Consider the following 21,792-nt stretch of genomic DNA (forward strand, 5'->3'; position numbering starts at 1 on the left):
GGTAAGAAACTAGGGCTGTCCCCGGGTCTACCTGACAGCCACTAAAAGGGTTAGGGTAAGAAACTAGGGCTGTCCCCGGGTCTACCTGACAGCCACTAAAAGGGTTAGGGTAAGAAACTAGGGCTGTCCCCCGGGTCAACCTGACAGCCACTAAAAGGGTTAGGGTAAGAAACTAGGGCTGTCCCCGGGTCTACCTGACAGCCACTAAAAGGGTTAGGGTAAGAAACTAGGGCTGTCCCCGGGTCTACCTGACAGCCACTAAAAGGGTTACGATAAGAAACTAGGGCTGTCCCCCTTGTCTACCTGACAGCCACTAAAAGGGTTAGGGTAAGAAACTAGGGCTGTCCCCTGGTCTACCTGACAGCCACTAAAAGGGTTAGGGTAAGAAACTAGGGCTGTCCTCTGGTCTACCTGACAGCCACTAAAAGGGTTAGGGTAAGAAACTAGGGCTGTCCTCTGGTCTACCTGACAGCCACTAAAAGGGTTAGGGTAAGAAACTAGGGCTGTCCCCGGGTCTACCTGACAGCCACTAAAAGCTGAGTCAGAGGGAGGGATGCTGGCATTTTGGATGGCCCTCCTTCCTCTGCTTCCTCTCTCACTGCCCCCCTCTGTTGGCTGATAAACACACTGACAGTATGGTGCCGAGATGATGTTTCTCCTAGTTACTGATCTAGGATCAACCCCAACTTTAACCATTAGTGGGGAAAATGCCAAACTGATCCAAGATCAGCGTCTAGGGGCAACTTCACCCTACTCCCATGGGCTATGCTGAACACTTTTGTTTCATAATGCTGAAACAAACAAACACCTTAACTTACTAGCTGGTTAATAAAGAGAGAAGCGATATTACTGATAAAATAATCTGACATCGCTGTGTTATTTCATTTAGTGACTTCCCCTCTGAAGGCTTTCACAATCAGTGTCTCATTTTTCAAGACCTGAATGATCCTAAGAGACTTTGGACAAAAGTTACTTGCATAATACTTGCATTTAGTTAGAGTTCATCCTAATTGAACCCTCTTCACTATATACTGGAGTACACTACCATTGACCAGCTCCCTGGTCAAAATGAGTGAACTATATAGGGAGTAGCGTGCCATTTGGGATAGTCAGTTTGTTGATACCATAATGTGGTTAGAATTCCAACCTTATCTTTCCATCCTCCATGCTGTTTTAGAGGATATCTGTAGTGTACAGTTTTTTATATAATCTGTCATAATTAGCTTGGTATTTTCTCATGTTTCCATTATGGTGGATACTGGGGAGTGGGTGCACTGCTGTGAACTCTTTCCCTGTAGCCTCATCTCTATCTCTCTCCCCCTGTGTGTGTTTGGTTGTGTGGTTGTGTGGTTGTGGGTGTGTGGTTGTGTGTGTGAGTTTTATAACTGAGACTGGGGTCCCGAAGGGTGCTGGCTGGCTATGCTGCCTGAGTTTAGCTCTCTCCTCTCTCTCCCTCCTCTCTCTCTCTCTCCTCTCTCTCTCCTCTCTCTGCCTTGCATGTCACTGACTTTTATGTAAGAGCTCAGAAAGCATCTTAGAGCCCCCATCGGTAGGTCGATCAGTCGGTCGCACAAAATTTGAAACATCCAAATGATGGATGCTGGATTATGCATGTACTCAGCAGCCCTCTCTCTCTCTTTCTGCTCTGTGAACAAGCCAGAGACTTTGTGTGAGTGATGCACTGACAGGACAAGGCGTTGCGTCTCAAATGGCACTCTAGTCCTTGTATAGTGCACTACTTTTGATCAGGGCCCATAGGGACACCAAATATGGTGCCATTTGGGACACAACCAAGGTTAACAGCTATATGCATTAACATGCTAACAGCTCCCTCTCCCTGCCAACAGCCAAATGTAGTAAGATGCTAACTGTTCCCTGCCAACAGCTATATGCAGTAACATACCAACAGCTCCCTCTCCCTGCCAACATCTATATGCAGTAACATGCTAACAGCTCCCTCTCCCTGCCAACAGCCATATGCAGTAACATACCAACAGCTCCCTCTCCCTGCCAACATCTATATGCAGTAACATGCTAACAGCTCCCTCTCCCTGCCAACAGCCATATGCAGTAACATGCTAACAGCTCCCTCTCCCTGCCAACAGCTATATTCAGTAACATGCTAACAGCTTCCTCTCTCTGCTAACAGCTCCCTCTCTCTGCCAACAGCTATATGCAGTAACATGCTAACAGCTCCCTCTCCCTGCCAACAGCCATATGCAGTAACAGGCTAACAGCTCCCTCTCTCTGCCAACAGCCATATGCAGTAACATGCTAACAGCTCCCTCTCCCTGCCAACAGCCATATGCAGTAACAGGCTAACAGCTCCCTCTCTCTGCCAACAGCCATATGCAGTAACATGCTAACAGCTCCCTCTCCCTGCCAACAGCCATATGCAGTAACATGCTAACAGCCCCCTCTCCCTGCCAACAGCTATATTCAGTAACATGCTAACAGCTCCCTCTCCCTGCCAACAGCCATATGCAGTAACATGCTAACAGCTCCCTCTCCCTGCCAACAGCTATATTCAGTAACATGCTAACAGCTCCCTCTCTCTGCCAACAGCCATATGCAGTAGCATGCTAACAGCTCTCTCTCCCTGCCAACAGCTATATGCAGTAACATGCTAACAGCTCCCTCTCCCTGCCAACAGCCAAATGCAGTAACATGCTAACAGCTCCCTCTCCCTGCCAACAGCCATATGCAGTAACATGCTAACAGCTCCCTCTCCCTGCCAACAGCCATATGCAGTAACATGCTAACAGCTCCCTCTCCCAGCCAACAGCTATATTCAGTAACATGCTAACAGCTCCCTCTCCCTGCCAACAACCATATGCGGTAACAGGCTAACAGCTCCCTCTCCCTGCCAACAACCATATGCGGTAACAGCCTAACAGTTCCCTGCCAACAGCCATTTGCAGTAACAGGCTAACAGCTCCCTCTCCCTGCCATCCCTGCCATAAAGAGCAAAATTATTGATTATTATTATATTATTACTTGTGCCCTGTTCCTAAAAGAGCTCTTTGTCACTTCCCACGAGCTGGGTTGTGACAAAAACTCACGCTCATTCTTATGTTTAATAAATGTATTGTATAGTGTGTGTGTGGCAGGCTTAAATGATAGGAAAAAACAACATTTAAGAGTGCGCTGACCCTGGTGCTCGAGGGGGTACGCAGCTGGAGGTTGTATGTTTGAAGGGGTATGGGACTATACACATTTTGGTAACATGCTAACAGCTCCCTCTCCCTGCCAACAGCCATATGCAGTAGCATGTTAGCATGTTACTGCATAACATCCCTGCCAACAGCTATATGCAGTAACATGCTAACAGCTCCCTTTCCCTGCCAACAGCTATATGCAGTTTCAAGGGGTACGGGACTATACACATTTTGGTAACATGCTAACAGCTCCCTCTCCCTGCCAACAGCTGTATGCAGTAACATGCTAACAGCTCCCTCTCCCTGCCAACAGCCATATGCAGTAACATGCTAACAGCTTCCTCTCCCTGCCAACAGCCATATGCAGTAACATGCTAACAGCTCCCTCTCCCTGCCAACAGCCATATGCAGTAACATGCTAACAGCTTCCTCTCCCTGCCAACATCCATATGCAGTAACAGGCTAACAGCTCCCTCTCCCAGCCAACAGCCATAAGCAGTAACATGCTAACAGCTTCCTCTCCCTGCCAACAGCCATATGCAGTAACAGGCTAACAGCTCCCTCTCTCTGCCAACAGCCAAATGCAGTAACATGCTGACAGTTCCCTGCCAACAGCCATTTGCAGTAACAGGCTAATAGCTCCCTCTCCCTGCCAACAACCATATGCAGTAACAGGCTAACAGCTCCTTCTCCCTGCCAACAGCCAAATGCAATAACAGGCTAACAGCTCCCTTTCCCTGCCAACAACCATATGCAGTAACAGGCTAACAGTTCCCTGCCAACAACCATATGCAGTAACAGGCTAACAGCTCCCTCTCCCTGCCAACAACCATATGCGGTAACAGGCTAACAGCTTCCTCTCCCTGCCAACAGCCAAATGCAGTAACAGGCTAACAGTTCCCTGCGCAACAGCCATTTGCAGTAACAGGCTAACAGCTCCCTCTCCCTGCCATCTCTGTCTGCTTTTCTACTCAAGGTCTGCTTCTTGTGTGCTGTCAGAGTCTGAAAATAGGCCAACTGTATCTGTTGTAGTTGGAGAACTTGCATAAAACACAAAGCCATATTCATGCATGATTCAAGTCTTTATTAAAAACAAAGTCCTCCTCTCACGGTGTCTTGTTTAGTGTTGCGATTCTCATAATGTAACAGTGGTAAGAGTTCAACTTGGGCTTATGTCAATGCCTTGTATTGCTGTCGTAGTCTGCCAGCGGGTTTATAGTATCAACTTGTAATGTATTAGATCAGTGGTTCCCAAAATGTGCATAGTCAGGGATGGAACCATCTTACATATAAAACCTTAATTGTTCATCGAAAATAGTGAATAACTCACCACAGGTTAATGAGAAGGGTGTGCTTGAAAGGATGCACATAACTCTGCAATGTTGTATTTGGAGAGAGTCTCAATCTTAAATCATTTCCCACACACAGTCTGTGCCTGTATTTAGTTTTCATGCTAGTGAGGGGCGAGAATCCACTCTCACATAGGTACGTTTGATGCAAAGGGCATCAGTGTCTTAACAGCGCGATTTGCCAAGGCAGGATACTCTGAGCGCAGCCCAATCCAGAAATCTGTCAGTGGCTACTGATTAAATTATATTTTCATAGCCTCAATTTTGTCCCGCACCTTGAATATAGTTGCGGAGAGTACCTGTAATCCTAGATTCATATCATTTAGGCGAGAAAAAACATCACCCAGATAGGCCAGTCGTGTGAGAAACTTGTCATCATGCAAGTGGTCAGACGAGGTAAAATGATGGTCGGTAAAGAAAACTTTTAAGCTCGTGTCTCAATTAAAAAAAACATGTCAATACTTTGCCCCTTGATAACCAGTATGTTGTAAAAGCTTTAAATGGTCGTTGACAATATCATTGCATAGTGCAGAAAATACACGAGAGTTCAGGGGCCTTGCTTTAACAAAGTTAACCATTTTCACTGTAGTGTCAAAACGTCTTTCAAGCTGTCAGGTATTTCCTTGGCATCAAGAGCCTCTCGGTGGATGCTGCAGTGTACCCAAGTGGTATCAGGAGCAACTGCTCTATGTCTCCCTGTCATGGCTTTTGCGCCATCAGTACAGATACCAACATGAGCAGCAGCTACGTTTGGCTACATACGGACCATTAGTGGAATTCCCGCACGAAAGTAACGGTTAATGTGATTGGATGTTAATTGTTTGACTAGGCTACCTGTATTTGACATTGTGTTGTTATTTCGCTGAACACTAGATGGTTTCATTTTATTTTTGGCTGTGAAACGAAGCTACTCAGGCGAGAAAAAACCTCACCCAAATGTATAGCCCCGTTGGAAAATATAAATGGGCTGTTTGAAAATGTGAAGAAAAAAATCACATTTTTATTTGGCGTACCCCCGACAGCATTGCGCGTACCCCAGTTTGGGAATACCTGCAGGTGATTCATTCTATTGTAGTAGTATGCCAGTAGGCTTACTTGGAAGGGACAAGGCATTCATTGATGACTCTGTACTTTCAGTGAAGGATTTGTTTTATGACAATCTGAACTTGTGTACTCTTGCCTGTAGACTCAATGTCAGGATTTTGTGTGATAGTTACCTATCAATAAGTGATTAATAAGTGATGTGGAAAACTGTTTCTTTGATGAAAGATGCAGGTTACAACTCCATGAATTTAGCTGTATATCACTGGCCCATCCAAGGCTAGCCTCTAGCACAAACAAGCTCTGCCTCTCCATGTCTCCATATGACATACTGCTAGTGGAAAATGTTGTGTGTCACAGAGACAGAGAGAGTCGCCATGGCACCCGTCCGGCCCTGGCATTATTGGTTGTCCTGTGTGCGTTGTTACTCAGCATGCCATGTTTAGAGCAGAGACTAGAGAGATGGCAGGCCATCCAGCCCAGGGTTCCATTGCAAATAGCACCCTTTTCCCTATGGGAAGTCTCAATGGATGTTTATGTTGTTGTGTTATAGCACCCTATTCCTTATGGGAAGTCTCGATCGATGTTTATGTTGTGTTATAGCACCCTATTCCCTATGGGAAGTCTCCATGGATGTTTATGTTGTTGTGTTATAGCACCCTATTCCTTATGGGAAGTCTCCATGGATGTTTATGTTGTTGTGTTATAGCACCCTATTCCCTATGGGAAGTCTCCATGGATGTTTATGTTGTTGTGTTATAGCGCCCTATTCCCTATGGGAAGTCTCCATGGATGTTTATGTTGTTGTGTTATAGCACCCTATTCCCTATGGGAAGTCTCCATGGATGTTTATGTTGTTGTGTTATAGCACCCTATTCCCTATGGGAAGTCTCCATGGATGTTTATGTTGTTGTGTTATAGCACCCTATTCCCTATGGGAAGTCTCCATGGATGTTTATGTTGTTGTGTTATAGCACCCTATTCCCTATGGGAAGTCTCCATGGATGTTTATGTTATTGTGTTATAGCACCCTATTCCCTATGGGAAGTCTCCATGGATGTTTATGTTGTTGTGTTATAGCACCCTATTCCCTATGGGAAGTCTCCATGGATGTTTATGTTGTTGTGTTATAGCACCCTATTCCCTATGGGAAGTCTCCATGGATGTTTATGTTGTTGTGTTATAGCACCCTATTCCCTATGGGAAGTCTCCATGGATGTTTATGTTGTTGTGTTATAGCGCCCTATTCCCTATGGGAAGTCTCCATGGATGTTTATGTTGTTGCGTAGTAATGGTCATGGTCTTATGATGGTATCCACCCAGTCTCTACCTTTCATCCACTTCCAGTTAGCATGTCACTAAAATAGCAATATAGCTGTTTGAAAGATATCCTAACTATTTCAGTAGGCTACAGTGAAAGCTTTTGTTCTCCTGTTATCGTTGTTAAGAGAAAGAATGTCTCAGAGAGTAGAGTGATTTACCACAGACAGGGTTGTTGTCATTCTGCTTGCATAAGCCTTGTTCTATCCAGAGCCTGATCATGACCACTGCTGTTATGATGGTGTGAAATGACCTCCATTATGAGTGTGACTGCATAGTTAATGTGGCCACAGCGAGTGAGGTCTTTGCATCTCTCTCTCTCTCTGCAGTTCTCTATCTGTCTATCGCTTTCTCAATTCAATTCAATTGAAAGGGCTTTATTGGCATGGGGAACATATGTTTACATTGCCAAAGCAAGTGAAATAGATAATCTCTCTCTCTCTCACCCTCTTTCCTTTTCCAATCTCTCTCCATCCCTTGGCTGTGCTTGTGGCGTTGTTCACCTGTGCTCTATTCCTCTCTACCCCACTGACATCTGCATTTGCTAGGCCCGCTGTGGCTGCCTGAGCCTGGGTCTATATATATATATATATACACTGCTCAAAAAAATAAAGGGAACACTTAAACAACACATCCTAGATCTGAATGAAATAAATAATCTTATTAAATACTTTTTTCTTTAGTTTTGAAGTTTTAGGTTGTAGTTATTATAGGAATTATAGCACTATTTCTCTCTATACCATTTGTATTTCATATACCTTTGACTATTGGATGTTCTTATAGGCACTATAGTATTGCCAGCCTAATCTCGGGAGTTGATAGGCTTGAAGTCATAAACAGCGCAATGCTTGAAGCACAGCGAAGAGCTGTTGGCAAATGCAGGAAAGTGCTGTTTGAATGAATGCTTACAAGCCTGCTGCTGCCTACCACCGCTCAATCAGACTGCTCTATCAAATATCAAATCATAGACTTAATTATAATATAATAACACACAGAAATACGAGCCTTAGGTCATTAATATGGTCAAATCCGTAAACTATCATTTAGAGAAAAAAAACATTTATTCTTTCAGTGAAATATGGAACCGTTCCGTATTTTATCTAACGGGTGGCATCCCTAAGTCTAAATATTGCTGTTACATTGCACAATCTTCAATGTTATGTCATAATTATGTACAATTCTGGCAAATGAATTACAGTCTTTGTTATGAAGAAATGGTCTTCACACAGTTTGCAACAAGCCAGGCAGCCCAAACTGCTGCATATACCTGTAACGGTCGTCGCACGTAGTGGACCAAGGCGCAGTGGGTTGAGTGCTCATAGTGACTTTATTTGAACACAAACAAAACAAAACAAGAAAACGATCGAACGAACAGGATTGCAGGCTAAAACACACAGCTATGCAACCACATAAAACAAATACCCCCTGCCACGTCCTGACTAAACTACAATAACCAATAACCCCTTATACTGGTCAGGATGTGACAGTACCCCCCACAAAGGTGCAGACCCCGGATGCACCTCACACAAAAAATAAACACAAAATAAACCCCCCAAACTAAAGGGAGGGAAGGGAGAGTGGCTGCCGTCACCGACGGTTCCCGTGCTACACCCCCCCTCCCCAATCCTCCTACTGTGGAGGTGGCTCAGGCTCTGGCCTTAGTCCACCACCTAACCTGTCCACCCCTGCTGAACCCCTACCTCCGCCCGGCTGAAGCGCTTCGCTGTATACCTCGGGCTGAAGGGCGACTCTGGTAGCTCCGGTCTGTAGGGCAACTCTGGGAGCTCCGGACTGTAGGGCGACTCTGGGAGCTCCGGACTGTAGGGCGACTCTGGCTGCGACGGTTCCGGACTGTAGGCCGTCTCACTCGGTTCCGGACTGTAGGCCGTCTCACTCAGTTCCGGACTGTAGGCCGTCTCACTCGGTTCCAGACTGTAGGCCGTCTCACTCAGTTCCGGAATGTGGGCCGTCTCTCTTGGTTCCGGACTGTGGGCCATCTCTAGACAGCGCACTGTCGCCGGACACTCTGGACGGGGCACTGTCGTCGGACACTCTGGACGGGGCACTGTTGCCGGAAGCTCTGGACGAGGCACTATTGCCGGAAGCTCTGGACGGGGCACTGTCGTTGGAAGCTCTGGACGGGGTACTGTCGTCGGAAGCTCTGGACGGGGTACTGTCATCGGAAGCTCTGGACGGGGACTGCGCACTGAAAGCCTGATGCGTGGGGCTGGTAGTGGAGGTACCGGACTGGAGACACGCACCCCAAGGCTAGTGCGAGGAGCAGGAACAGGACGAGTTGGACTGGGCTGACGCACTGGAGGCCTGGTGCGTGGGGCTGGTACTGGAGATGCCAGACTGGATACACGCACCCCAAGGCTAGTGCGAGGAGCAGGAACAGGACGAGTTGGACTGGGCTGACGCACTGGAAGCCTGGTGTGTGGGACTGGCTTTGGATACGCCAGACTGAATACACGCACCTCAGGGCTAGTGCGAGGAGCAGGAACAGGACGAGTTGGACTGGGCTGACGCACTGGAGGCCTGGTGCGTGGTGCTGGCTTTGGATGTGCCAGACTGGAAACACGTACCTCAGGGCTAGTGCGAGGAGCGGGAGCAGGATACACTGGGCCGTGAAGGCGCACTGGTGGTCTTGAGCGCAGTACTGGCACCACCCTTACTGGCTGGATGCCCGCTTCCCCCTGGCAAATGCGGGGCGCTGGCACCGCGCACACCGGCCTGTGAATGCTCGGCCTTGACGCCATGCGCATCACCCCATAGCACGGGGCCTGACCAGTAACAGGCTGCTTCCTATAAGCACGGGGAGTTGGCTTGGGGCTTAACCCTGGCCCAGCCAAACTACCCGTGTGCCCCCCCCAAAAAAATTATTGGGACTGCCTCTCAGGCTTAAATGCCAACAGTGTACCAATATAACAGTCCCGGTCCACTTCGCTCCACTTTCGCCGTTCCTCCCTCGCTGTCACCACCTGTTCCCATGGGAGGCGATCCCTTCCAGCCTGGATCTCCTCCCATGTGTAGGATCCTTTTCCTTCCAAGATGTCCTCCCAAGTCCAGTACTCCTTGTAGTCCACCTGCTGCTCCTTCCACCGCTGCTTGGTCCATTGGTGGTGGGAAGTTCTGTAACGGTCGTCGTACGTAGTGGACCAAGGCGCAGCGGGTTGAGTGCTCATAGTGACTTTATTTGAACACAAACAAAACAAAACAAGAAAACGATCGAACGAACAGGATTGCAGGCTAAAACACACAGCTATGCAACCACATAAAACAAATACCCCCCTGCCACGTCCTGACTAAACTACAATAACCAATAACCCCTTATACTGGTCAGGACGTGACAAAACCTTGACTCTGCAAGAGAAGTGACACAATTTCCCTAGTTAACAGAAATTCATATTAGCAGGGAATATTAATTAAATATGCAGGTTTAAAAATATATACTTGTGTATTGATTTAAGAAAGGCATTGATGAATGGTTAGGTACACATTGGTGCAACGACAGTGCTTTTTTTGCGAATGCGCTTGTTAAATCACCCGTTGGGCGAAGTAGGCTGTGATTCGATGATAAATTAACAGGCACCGCATCGATTATACGCAACGCAGGACAAGCTAGATAAACTAGTAATATCATCAACCATGTGTAGTTAACTAGTGATTATGTGTAACGATCGTCGTCGGGTGACGAGGAAGCGGACCAAAACGCAGCTGGGAGCGAACACATGTTTATTCTTTACACTGAATTAAACACGTACACAAAACCAAGAAAATGCCGATACGTTAACTGCTCGAAACAAAGAGACAACACCCCACAAACAGCGTGGGGGAAAGAGGAACTTAAATGTGATCCCAATCAGAGACAACTAGCGACAGCTGTCTCTGATTGGGAATCGACAGAACCCAACATAGAAATAAACCCCATAGAGCTAACACAAGGCTATAACGTAAACATAGAAAACAAACCCAGGAAAAATACCCAACATGACACACCCTGACCCAAAATACCCGAGTTCACCTGGTCAGGGCGTGACAGTACCCCCCCCCCCAACGGTGCGTACTCCCGGCGCACCAAACTTAAGTCTATTAGGGGGGGGGACCCGGGTGGGCGCCTCACCCTCGGTGGAGGCTCTGGCCCCGGGCGTGTTCTTTCCCCCGCCTCCACCTTAGCCCTACCCCTCTGGCCCGGACTGGACCACTGTGGAGCGGCATGCTCAGGCTCTGGAGCGGAGCCGTAGACCGGAACAGGATTGGGCACCGTTGGACCGGACACGGGCCGTGCCGGACTGGGAACACGCACCACTGGCTTGGTGCGGGCAGCAGGAACGGGCCGGGCCGGACTGGGAACACGCACCGCTGGCTTGGTGCGGGGAGCAGGAACGGGCCGGGCCGGACTGGGGACACGCACCGCTGACTTGGTGCGGGGAGCAGGGACGGGCCGGGCCGGACTGGGAACACGCACCACTGGCTTGGTGCGGGGAGCAGGAACGGGCCGGGCCGGACTGGGGACACGCACCACTGGCTTGGTGCGGGGAGCAGGAACGGGCCGGGCCGGACTGAGGACACGCACCACTGACCTGGTGCGGGGAGCAGGAACGGGCCGGGCCGGACTGGGGACATGCACCGTGGGCTTGGTGCGGGGAACAGGAACGGGCCAGACAGGACTGTGAACACGCACTGGTGAACTGAAGCGTGGAGCCGGTTTAGCCACTCGTCCTGGCTGGATGCCCATCCTAGCACGGCATGTACTGGGCATGTCCACCGGACGCACCGGGCTGTGCGGGCGCACTGGCGACACAGCGCGCAACTCCGCATCCCATGGCTCCTCCTCCAGATCTTCCCTCAGCAGGTCCTCAATCAACCGCCTCATCTCCGTCTCCTCCTCCGCCGTCATCCGCCACGAGAGCAGTGGTCTGGGCTCTTCCTCTGCCCTTCCGGACCACCCCATTAGCCCCCAAACATGTTTTTATTGGGGGTGTCTTCCGGGCCTCCTCGACCGCCGCCTGCGACTCCGTCCACCGGCTGGCATTACCTCCTCGACCTGGGAATCCTTTCGCCAGGGTCCTTTCCCCGACATGATCTCCTCCCAGGTCCAGAACTCCTTCCCCTCGCGAGCCCATCTCTCGCGCTCCTTATCCTCCTGCTGCTTGGTCCTGGTTTGGTGGGGTGTTCTGTAACGATCGTCGTCGGGTGACGAGGAAGCGGACCAAAACGCAGCTGGGAGCGAACACATGTTTATTCTTTACACTGAATTAAACACGTACACAAAACCAAGAAAATGCCGATACGTTAACTGCTCGAAACAAAGAGACAACACCCCACAAACAGCGTGGGGGAAAGAGGAACTTAAATGTGATCCCAATCAGAGACAACTAGCGACAGCTGTCTCTGATTGGGAATCGACAGAACCCAACATAGAAATAAACCCCATAGAGCTAACACAAGGCTATAACGTAAACATAGAAAACAAACCCAGGAAAAATACCCAACATGACACACCCTGACCCAAAATACCCGAGTTCACCTGGTCAGGGCGTGACATTATGTTAAGATTGATTGTTTTTTATAAGATACGTTTAATGCTAGCTAGCAACTTACCTTGGCTCCTTGCTGCACCCGGGTAACAGGTAGTCAGCCTGCCACACAGTTTCCTCGTGGAGTGCAATGTAATCGGCCATAATCGGTGTCCAAAAATGCTGATTACCAATTGTTATGAAAACTTGAAATCTGCCCTAATTAATCGGCCATTCTGATTAATCGGTTGACCTCTAATATATGTATATATATATACAGTATATACATACAGTGGGGTTCGAAATTATTGGCACCCTTGATAAAGATGAGCAAAAATGACTATATCAAGAAATAATTCAAATACTGAGCTATGTTCAAATTTTGGGGGAGATTATATTATTTTATACTAATACAATTGCTCAGAGAAAGATATTTAGTCTAACAAGTAATACATTTGTTTTATCAAAAAGGTAGAGGTCAAAATTTACACCTCTGTTTTCAATGCCTTTCAATACCTCACCTTGCAAGGATAACGACACTGAGCCTTTTCTCAAATGTTTTATGAGATTGGAGAACACATTGGGAGGGATCTTAGATCGTTCCTCCATACAGAATCCTTCCAGATCCTTGATATCACTTGTCATCTGACCAAAGCATCGGTTCCAATCCAAGTGCCAGTGCCGTTTAGGAAATTCCAGGTGTTTTCATTTGTTGGATGTGGCACAGCGGTCTAAGGCATTGCATCTCAGTGCTAGAGGGGTCACTACAGACCCTGGTTCAGCGGTCTAAGGCACTGCATCTCAGTGCTAGAGGGGTCACTACAGACCCTGGTTCAGCGGTCTAAGGCACTGCATCTCAGTGCTAGAGGGGTCACTACAGACCCTGGTGCAGCGGTCTAAGGCACTGCATCTCAGTGCTAGAGGGGTCACTACAGACCCTGGTTCAGCGGTCTAAGGCACTGCACTTCAGTGCTAGAGGGGTCACTACAGACCCTGGTTCAGCGGTCTAAGGCACTGCATCTCAGTGCTAGAGGGGTCACTACAGACCCTGGTTCAGCGGTCTAAGGCACTGCACTCTCAGTGCTAGAGGGGTCACTACAGACCCTGGTGCAGCGGTCTAAGGCACTGCATCTCAGTGCTAGAGGGGTCACTACAGACCCTGGTTCAGCGGTCTAAGGCACTGCACTTCAGTGCTAGAGGGGTCACTACAGACCCTGGTTCAGCGGTCTAAGGCACTGCATCTCAGTGCTAGAGGGGTCACTACAGACACCCTGGTTCAGCGGTCTAAGGCACTGCATCTCAGTGCTAGAGGGGTCACTACAGACACCCTGGTTCAGCGGTCTAAGGCACTGCATCTCAGTGCTAGAGGGGTAAGCAGAAGCAGAAAAGAAACCCACACCTACTGTAAAATATGGTGGTGATAAAATATAAGTTATGGCTATTTTCTAATGAGCTGTCCGTTATCAGGGGATATTAACTGGTAATTCATAGAGACATTGTGTGTGTTGGGTCATCATCACGTTGTTAAGCGAAAATGGGCTGTTATAATATTCACAGTGCTATGTGCTCTGGGTAACAATTATGAAACTGAGCATATCAGTTTCAATTCCAGGCTACTATGACCAGTACCTGCCAGTACCAGGCTACTATGACCAGTACTTGCCACTACCAGTCTACTATGACCAGTACCTGTCACCACCAGGCTACTATGACCAGTACTTGCCACTACCAGGCTACTATGACCAGTACCTGCCACTACCAGGCTACTATGACCAGTACCTGCCACTACCAGGCTACTATGACCAGTACCTGCCACTACCAGGCTACTATGACCAGTACCTGCCACTACCAGGCTACTATGACCAGTACTTGCCACTACCAGGCTACTATGACCAGTACTTGCCACTACCAGGCTACTATGACCAGTACCCGTCACCACCAGGCTACTATGACCAGTACCTGCCACTACCAGGCTACTATAACCAGTACCTGCCACTACCAGGCTACTATGACCAGTACCTGCCACTACCAGGCTCCTATGACCAGTACTTGCCACTACCAGGCTACAATGACCAGTACTTGCCACTACCAGGCTACTATTACCAGTACTTGCCACTACCAGGCTACTATGACCAGTACCTGCCACTACCAGGCTACTATGACCAGTACTTGCCACTACCAGGCTACTATGACCAGTACTTGCCACTACCAGGCTACTATTACCAGTACTTGCCACTACCAGGCTACTATGACCAGTACCTGCCACTACCAATTCTCCATGTATTGCTCTTTTTTCTGTCTTGTTTTTTAACCCATGCATAGCCTCCATATCAGATAAGGACAGGAAGGGAAAGGATCTGATAAATGAGGGCTTAAAAGGAGACATTTCACAGTCAGTCAGTCCAATTGACCTGGCCCAGTTCTCTCTAGAGCTTTTACATTTTACATTTAGGTTTTAGTCATTTAGCAGTCATTTATCCTGAGCGATTAAATGTTTTTATTTCATAACCAAGTGTTTCATAACTGGATATATTCTCAGGGAGGAATAATCAGCAGGAGATGCACAGTCTCTCTTCTCCCTCTCTTTCTCTCTCCCTCTACTCTCTATCTTACCCTCTCCATCTCTCTATTTATGTGTCGCTATCTCGCTCTCTCCCCACCCCTCTCTCTCCACTTCTGCAGGTCTTTCTTTCCCTCTCTACTGTCCTGACCCTCTTGACTGAACAGGGACAGGTACTGAACAGTGACAGGTACTGAACAGGGACAGGTACTGAACAGGGACAGGTACTGAACAGTGACAGGTACTGAACAGGGACAGGTACTGAACAGGGACAGGTACTGGAGAGGGTAAGGTACTGGACAGGTGCTGAACAGGAACAGGTACTGAACAGGGACAGGTACTGAACAGGGACAGGTGCTGAACAGGGACAGGGTGATGAACAGGAACAGGTACTAAACAGGGACAGGTACTGAACAGGGACAGGTGATGAACAGGAACAGGTACTGAACAGGGACAGGTACTGAACAGTGACAGGTACTGAACAGGGACAGGTACTGAACAGGGACAGGTACTGGAGAGGGTAAGGTACTGGACAGGTGCTGAACAGGAACAGGTACTAAACAGGGACAGGTACTGAACAGGGACAGGTAAGGAACAGGAACAGGTACTGAACAGGGACAGGTGATGAACAGGGACAGGTACTGAACAGGGATAGGTACTGAACAGGACAGGTACTGGAACATGGCCAGAAACAGGTACTGAACATGGACAGGTACTGAATAGGGACATGTGCTGAACAGGGACAGGTACTGAACAGGGACAGGTGGTGAACAGGAACAGGTACTGAACAGGGACAGGTACTGAACAGGGACAGAAACAGGTACTGAACATGGACAAGTACTGAATAGGGACATGTGCTGAACAGGGACAGGTACTGAACAGGGACAAGTACTGAACAGGAACAGCCAGACAGTGCCAGGCTATATGGAGCAGCAGGGCCAGCCCTGTGAGGGAGTCACTTTGCATTTGCACATGCTGCATCACAGTGTGCATTACATCCTGGCAGTGCCACACACCAAAGCAACATTTTCACAACAATTAGATCTGAATTAGTCTGGCAGTGGCACATCCCATTGTGTTGTATGTGTTTTGAGAGTTGAGCAGGGATCCCCAACACCTCTACTCCTGCTATCAGATAGGGCAAGAGGAAGGTCTGCTCTAATGAATTAGCCTTGTCCCCTGGAGAACCCAACCAAACCACAACCTCCCAGCTAGATTACAGAAACTCATCATATTCTACATGGAGTTTCTTTGTAGCCCATTAGCCTCTACCCTGTCCATCTGTGTATTGCCTATGGATGCACTGTTTGAACCACAGCCCAAAGTAAGTCCAGGAAAAGGGATATGGTTCTGTGTTAGGGTTGCAAAATTCCAAAATCCCCAAGTTTTCCAGAAATCCAGGTTTCAAGATTCTTGGAATTAAGAGGGAATAAGCAGGAAATACAGAATCCTCCAATCAGGATTTCTGAAAAAACTGGGAATTTGGGGAATGTTTCTGGAATGTTGCAACCCTAATCTGTTTTTATTCAGCACTCAACAAGTGTTTCATTTAACTATGTAGAAGTTAATAAGGAGATAGATTGGGGGTAAAGCCCTGTGACAGGCTAGCGTCCTGTCCAGGGTGTGTACATCAAGCTGCCTCACGCTACAGAAACAGGAGATAGGCTCCTGCCCTATGAGCCGCTAAGGCTTGTGCAAGGCTATTTAGATTACTGCACCCAGTGATAAACAAAAGACTGTTTAGTATGTATTAATAAACTAATTAGGCACATTTGGGCAGTCTTGATACAACATTGTCAACATATATGCAATGTGACATTGGATCAGTCTAAAACTTTAGCACATACACTGCTGCCATCTAGTGGCCAAAATCTAAAGTGCGCCTGGGCTGGAATAATTCATTATGTGCTTTCTCTTGCATTTCAAAGATGATGGTACAACAATAAAAAATACATTCTTTGTATTATCTTTTACCAGATCTAATGTGTTATATTCTCTTACATTCATTTCACATTTCCACAAACTTCAAAGTGTTTCCTTTCAAATAGTATCAAGAATATGCATATCCTTGCTTCTGGGCCTGATCTACAGGCAGTTCGATTTGGGTATGTCATTTTAGGCGAAAATGTAAAAAAAGGGTTGGATCCTTAAGAGGTTAATAACTTCTTTGGGATAGGGGGCGGTATTTTGACGTCCGGATGAAAAGCGTGCCCAAAGTAAACTGCCTGCTACTCAGGCCCAGAAGCTAGGATATGCATATTCTTGATACCATTTGAAAGGAAACACTTTGAAGTTTGTGGAAATGTGAAATGAATGTAAGAGAATATAACACATTAGATCTGGTAAAAGATAATACAAAAAATTTATTTTTTTATTTTTGTACCGTCATCTTCAAAATGCAAGAGAAAGCACATAATGAATTATTCCAGCCCAGGCGCAATTTAGATTTTGGCCACTAGATGGCAGCAGTGTATGTGCAAAAGTTTTAGACTGATCCAATGTACCATTGCATATATGTTGAAAATGTTGTATCAAGACTGCCCAAATGTGCCTAATTAGTTTATTACTACATTTTCAAGTTCATAATTGTGCAATCTCCTCAAACAATAGCATGGTATTATTTCACTGTAATAGCTACTGTAAATTGGACAGTGCAGTTAGATTAAAAATAATTTAAGCTTTCTGCCCATATCAGATATGTCTTTGTCTTGGGATTTTTTGTTGTTGTTACTTACAACCTCATGCTAATCACATTAGCCTACGTTAGCTCAACCGTCCCGCGGGGGGACACCGATCCCAGTGTCGTAAAGAACTTTTACATTTAGGGACATCATCCTCCCTAAAATAGATGAACAAATGAATGATTTGTTGACAATGAAGTCCTTGAAATGTGACGTGATAATAACAATTATGGAACTATATGCTAAGATTTAGGCAGAATTATAAATTATATTATTGAGTCTTTCGGATTGGAACTAAACAGTCTTTTGTTTATCACTGGGTGCAGTAATCTAAATAGCCTTGCACAAGCCTTAGCGGCTCATAGGGCAGGAGCCTATCTCCTGTTTCTGTAGCGTGAGGCAGCTTGATGTACACACCCTGGACAGAACGCTAGCCTGTCACAGGGCTTTACCCCCAATCTATCTCCTTAATGCAATAGCTTGGAGTGCCAAACGGAGATGCATCAGGTCCCATTTTTGGTATGACTCGGCCAGGGATTGAATTCACAACCTTCTAATCTCAGGGCGGACGGTCTAACCACAAGGCCACTGAGTCGGTAGAGCAGTGATGTAGTGGTAAAAACATATGGGGGTAAACTCACCGGTTGCGGTGAAAAAAGTAACACTCCCAATACTTTCAATTCATTTTTCTGCAAAAGGTGGGTAAACTGTTTACCCTCCACTACACCACTGACTGTGAGCTTAGAGGGAGGAACACTCAGGGTGTGCATCCCAATTGGCACCCTATTCCCTTTGTAGTGCACTACTTTTGCCCAGACCTAGTGGGGAGCCATTTCAGACCAACCTTTTTTGTTCCGGGTACCACCAAACCACCATTCGCGGAGTCGCCACATTTTTTTTACATAAAATATCTTAGCTGTCAATTTAGGAGTCCGTTTTATCTGTGAATTTAACAGATTAAAGGCCTTTTGTAGTGTAAAATTGCTTACAATATCATATATACTCCCAACAGTTATTATTTCTGGAGAAAAAAGTAAAATCAAAACAAAAGTGCTCTAAAGTAGGCAGGCTCTGTTTAAAGTTAATGGCGTGAAATGGCTGCCTTTTATTTTTTTTACCTTTATTTATCTAGGCAAGTCAGTTAAGAACAAATTCTTATTTACAATGACGGCCTACCCCGGCCAAACCCGAACCCGGACGATGCTGGGCCAATTGTGCACTGCCCAATCACGGCGGTTGTGATACAGCCTGGAATCAAACCAGGGTCTGTATTGACGACTGAAGCACTGAGATGCAGTGCCTTAGACCGCTGCGCCACTCGGGAGCCCCGAGCCCTTTTGAGAGCTTAATCATGTTACAACACCACAATGTTCCCTCTGACGATTGGAGGATGCTCCCTGCTCCCTCCTCTCCTCTCACTCCTCTTTTCCTTTTTCTATTCGCCTTGCCTCTCACCTCTCTCTCCCTCTCCCCGTCTCCTCTCCACTTTTCTCCTCCCCTCAGCTCTCCTCCTCCTCTTTCTCTCTCAGACTGACTACAAAGCTTAGGTCCGCATTGCAGTCCTCTGCTGGATCTCAACAATATGCTGCAGGGCTGGTATCATACACACTGAGCGTCAGCCACACAATCAGAGTTGCATGCACACACACACACGGTACCGTTCCACCTATTCTATTCCAGTCTTTACAATGAACCCATCCTCCTGTAGCTCCTCCCACCAGCCTCCTGTGTATCAAAGGTATAGCCAGCTACATGTGATATTGTCTTGAATGATTGATTAAGCTGTCTATAAGCCGGGGTTCCCCTTCTAACTAATTCAAATGGGATCTCTTCTGTTTTCATTCTCTCTTTCAGTTTTTCCCGTACGGAGATGCATCAAAGTTTGCCCAGCATGCGTTCAGGACCTTTGATAAGAACGGAGACGGCACCATCGACTTCAGAGAGTTCATCTGTGCCCTGTCCATCACATCGCGAGGCAGCTTCGAACAGAAACTCAACTGGGCTTTCAACATGTACGACCTGGACGGAGACGGCAAGATCACACGGGTGGAGATGCTGGAGATCATCGAGGTAAAGTTCAGAGTTCAGCCCATAGAAATGAATCATGAATCATATGCTCAGTGCCAAATGGCACCCTATTCTGTATATAGTGCCATAGGGCTCTGGTCAAAAGTAGTGCCCTTTATAGGGAATAGGGTGCCATTTAGGCCATTCATGTCATATTAGTGTTGAGATATTATTCATGGAAATTAGTATCTAAAAAATGTACTTTTGTTCTCCAATTTATGGCCAGGGTTTACTCTTTACTAGGGCCGGGACAATACCAATATCACAATATGTTTTCCATGGCAAAGATGAAAACACGAAGTAGACCAAACTCTTTGGTCCTTTAAAAACCTGCTGTATGTAAAACATTGTGTTTCTATGGCTTAGAAAATAAATACATGTGACTGGATGACAACAACATATTGTTTGTTTCCAACATTCGGCTGTTTTGTTTCCTTGCCAAGATACTAAGGAGTATCGTCCCGGCCCTACTCTTTACCTTCTGAATCTTTGACATTTCCTCCTCTAGCCCCAAATGCCCTCTTGTGTGCCTTGAATACTAATCAGGTTGGGTTTTTCAGAGAGTGTGTTTGACCTATAAATGTCTCTACTTAAGTAAACATTGACTGAACTATCATTTCTCCCCCTCTGTTAAGGCCATCTACAAGATGGTGGGGACTGTGATCATGATGAAGATGAACGAGGACGGCCTGACGCCCCAGCAGCGAGTGGACAAGATCTTCAGCAAGATGGACAAGAACAACGACGACCAGATATCACTGGACGAGTTCAAAGAGGCAGCAAAGAGTGACCCCTCCATTGTATTACTCCTGCAGTGTGACCTGCAGAAATAGAGGAGAGGGAGGATTGAGAACCACCACGGACTGCACAGAAGATTCATGTTCCATTCAGTTTGCAGCTATTTCCACTGAAAAAAAAAATGCTTGGACTACCTTTCAATGGATTTGCTTCTTGTGTTTGAAACACTTGTGTGCATGAGAATGTTAATTTGCTATAAAAGATTTACATATACACACACACACACCTACCAAGACACACCCCACAAAGATACACACGCATCACCACACATTCAGTACATATTCACACCACGCACAAATATATATAGAGATATATAAATATTATTTAAATTATTTAAAATCAACTGCCAAAATGTAAAGTGTGCAATGTATTTTCCATAGATACAGTCTCATTCCACTGGAGCTTTAGCATCAGTGATGTGCTATGTTGAATTACGCTACTACTTATTGTTCTGAGTTTACTGACACTAGCTATGTGTTTCATATATTGAGTAATGTCAACCAAACCAAATTCCTATGGTAACGTAACTGTTTCTGATAAACTATGTATCCATTCTTATAAAAGATTAGATTTGGATAGATGAAGAGATGGATTAGTAGCCTATTCATCAAACACTTTTCCTTCCAAACGTGCTTGTACTGTTGGTGAAAATAAATGTAGTTCATTTGCATGCCTTTAGGTTTCGCATTAAAAATAATCTCCTCATTTTGCATTCTATTAGAATAATGAAGACAAAGCCTTATTAATGAAATGCAGTTAAACAGTTAAAGATAACATATAATAATAATTGAATAGGAAAAATATTATCATATTACAGTATAGATCCTTCAATAAGTATTGATGTATGGGATGTATTTTTTTGTGTTTGGTCATGACATTCTTTTTGACTGCCGTACCTGTGGGAGCATGAAACTTAATAATGATAGTTATGATGCTAAGAAATCCCTGTTGCATCTCTATTTAGGAATGAGGAGATATTGAATGTGGCATATTTATCAATGACAAAACTAATGGTCAACAAAAATATTTGTCTAAAAGAAATGAAATAAATTGAAATAAAAGCATCAGTATTGTCAGGGGAATTATACCCTGTGAGTCATAACCAATGAGAGGTTGTAATATAAAAAGCTATCTGAAAATGAATCTCAGCCCTTTAACAATGAAGAGGTTTTAAGTGTATTGGTCCAATTAGTTTTAGTCCTATGTCATCACACCATTTCTTCAATGAAGATACAGGTTGCATATCAATGTGCTGAATTCGACGAAGTTCCTGTCATGAGTTTATTAATACCACTCATA

The 21,792-nt window shown here is 46.2% G+C and overlaps 1 protein-coding gene across 1 annotated transcript in view; it reads left to right on the top strand.

Moving 5' to 3' along the window:
* Window positions 1-20,934, top strand: part of LOC106608116 (visinin-like protein 1) — a 40,477-nt gene extending 19,543 nt beyond the window's left edge. The window contains exons 3-4 of the mRNA XM_014205836.3: window positions 19,483-19,698; window positions 20,331-20,934. Of these exons, the coding sequence (XP_014061311.1) occupies window positions 19,483-19,698; window positions 20,331-20,528 (414 nt within the window). The 3' untranslated portion in view covers window positions 20,529-20,934. The remainder of the gene's footprint in view (window positions 1-19,482; window positions 19,699-20,330) is intronic.
* The last annotated feature ends 858 nt before the right edge of the window (window positions 20,935-21,792 follow it).

Source organism: Salmo salar, chromosome 06, assembly GCF_965601325.2.
Source record: "Salmo salar chromosome 06, fSalSal1, whole genome shotgun sequence".
Lineage (NCBI taxonomy): Eukaryota > Metazoa > Chordata > Actinopteri > Salmoniformes > Salmonidae > Salmo > Salmo salar.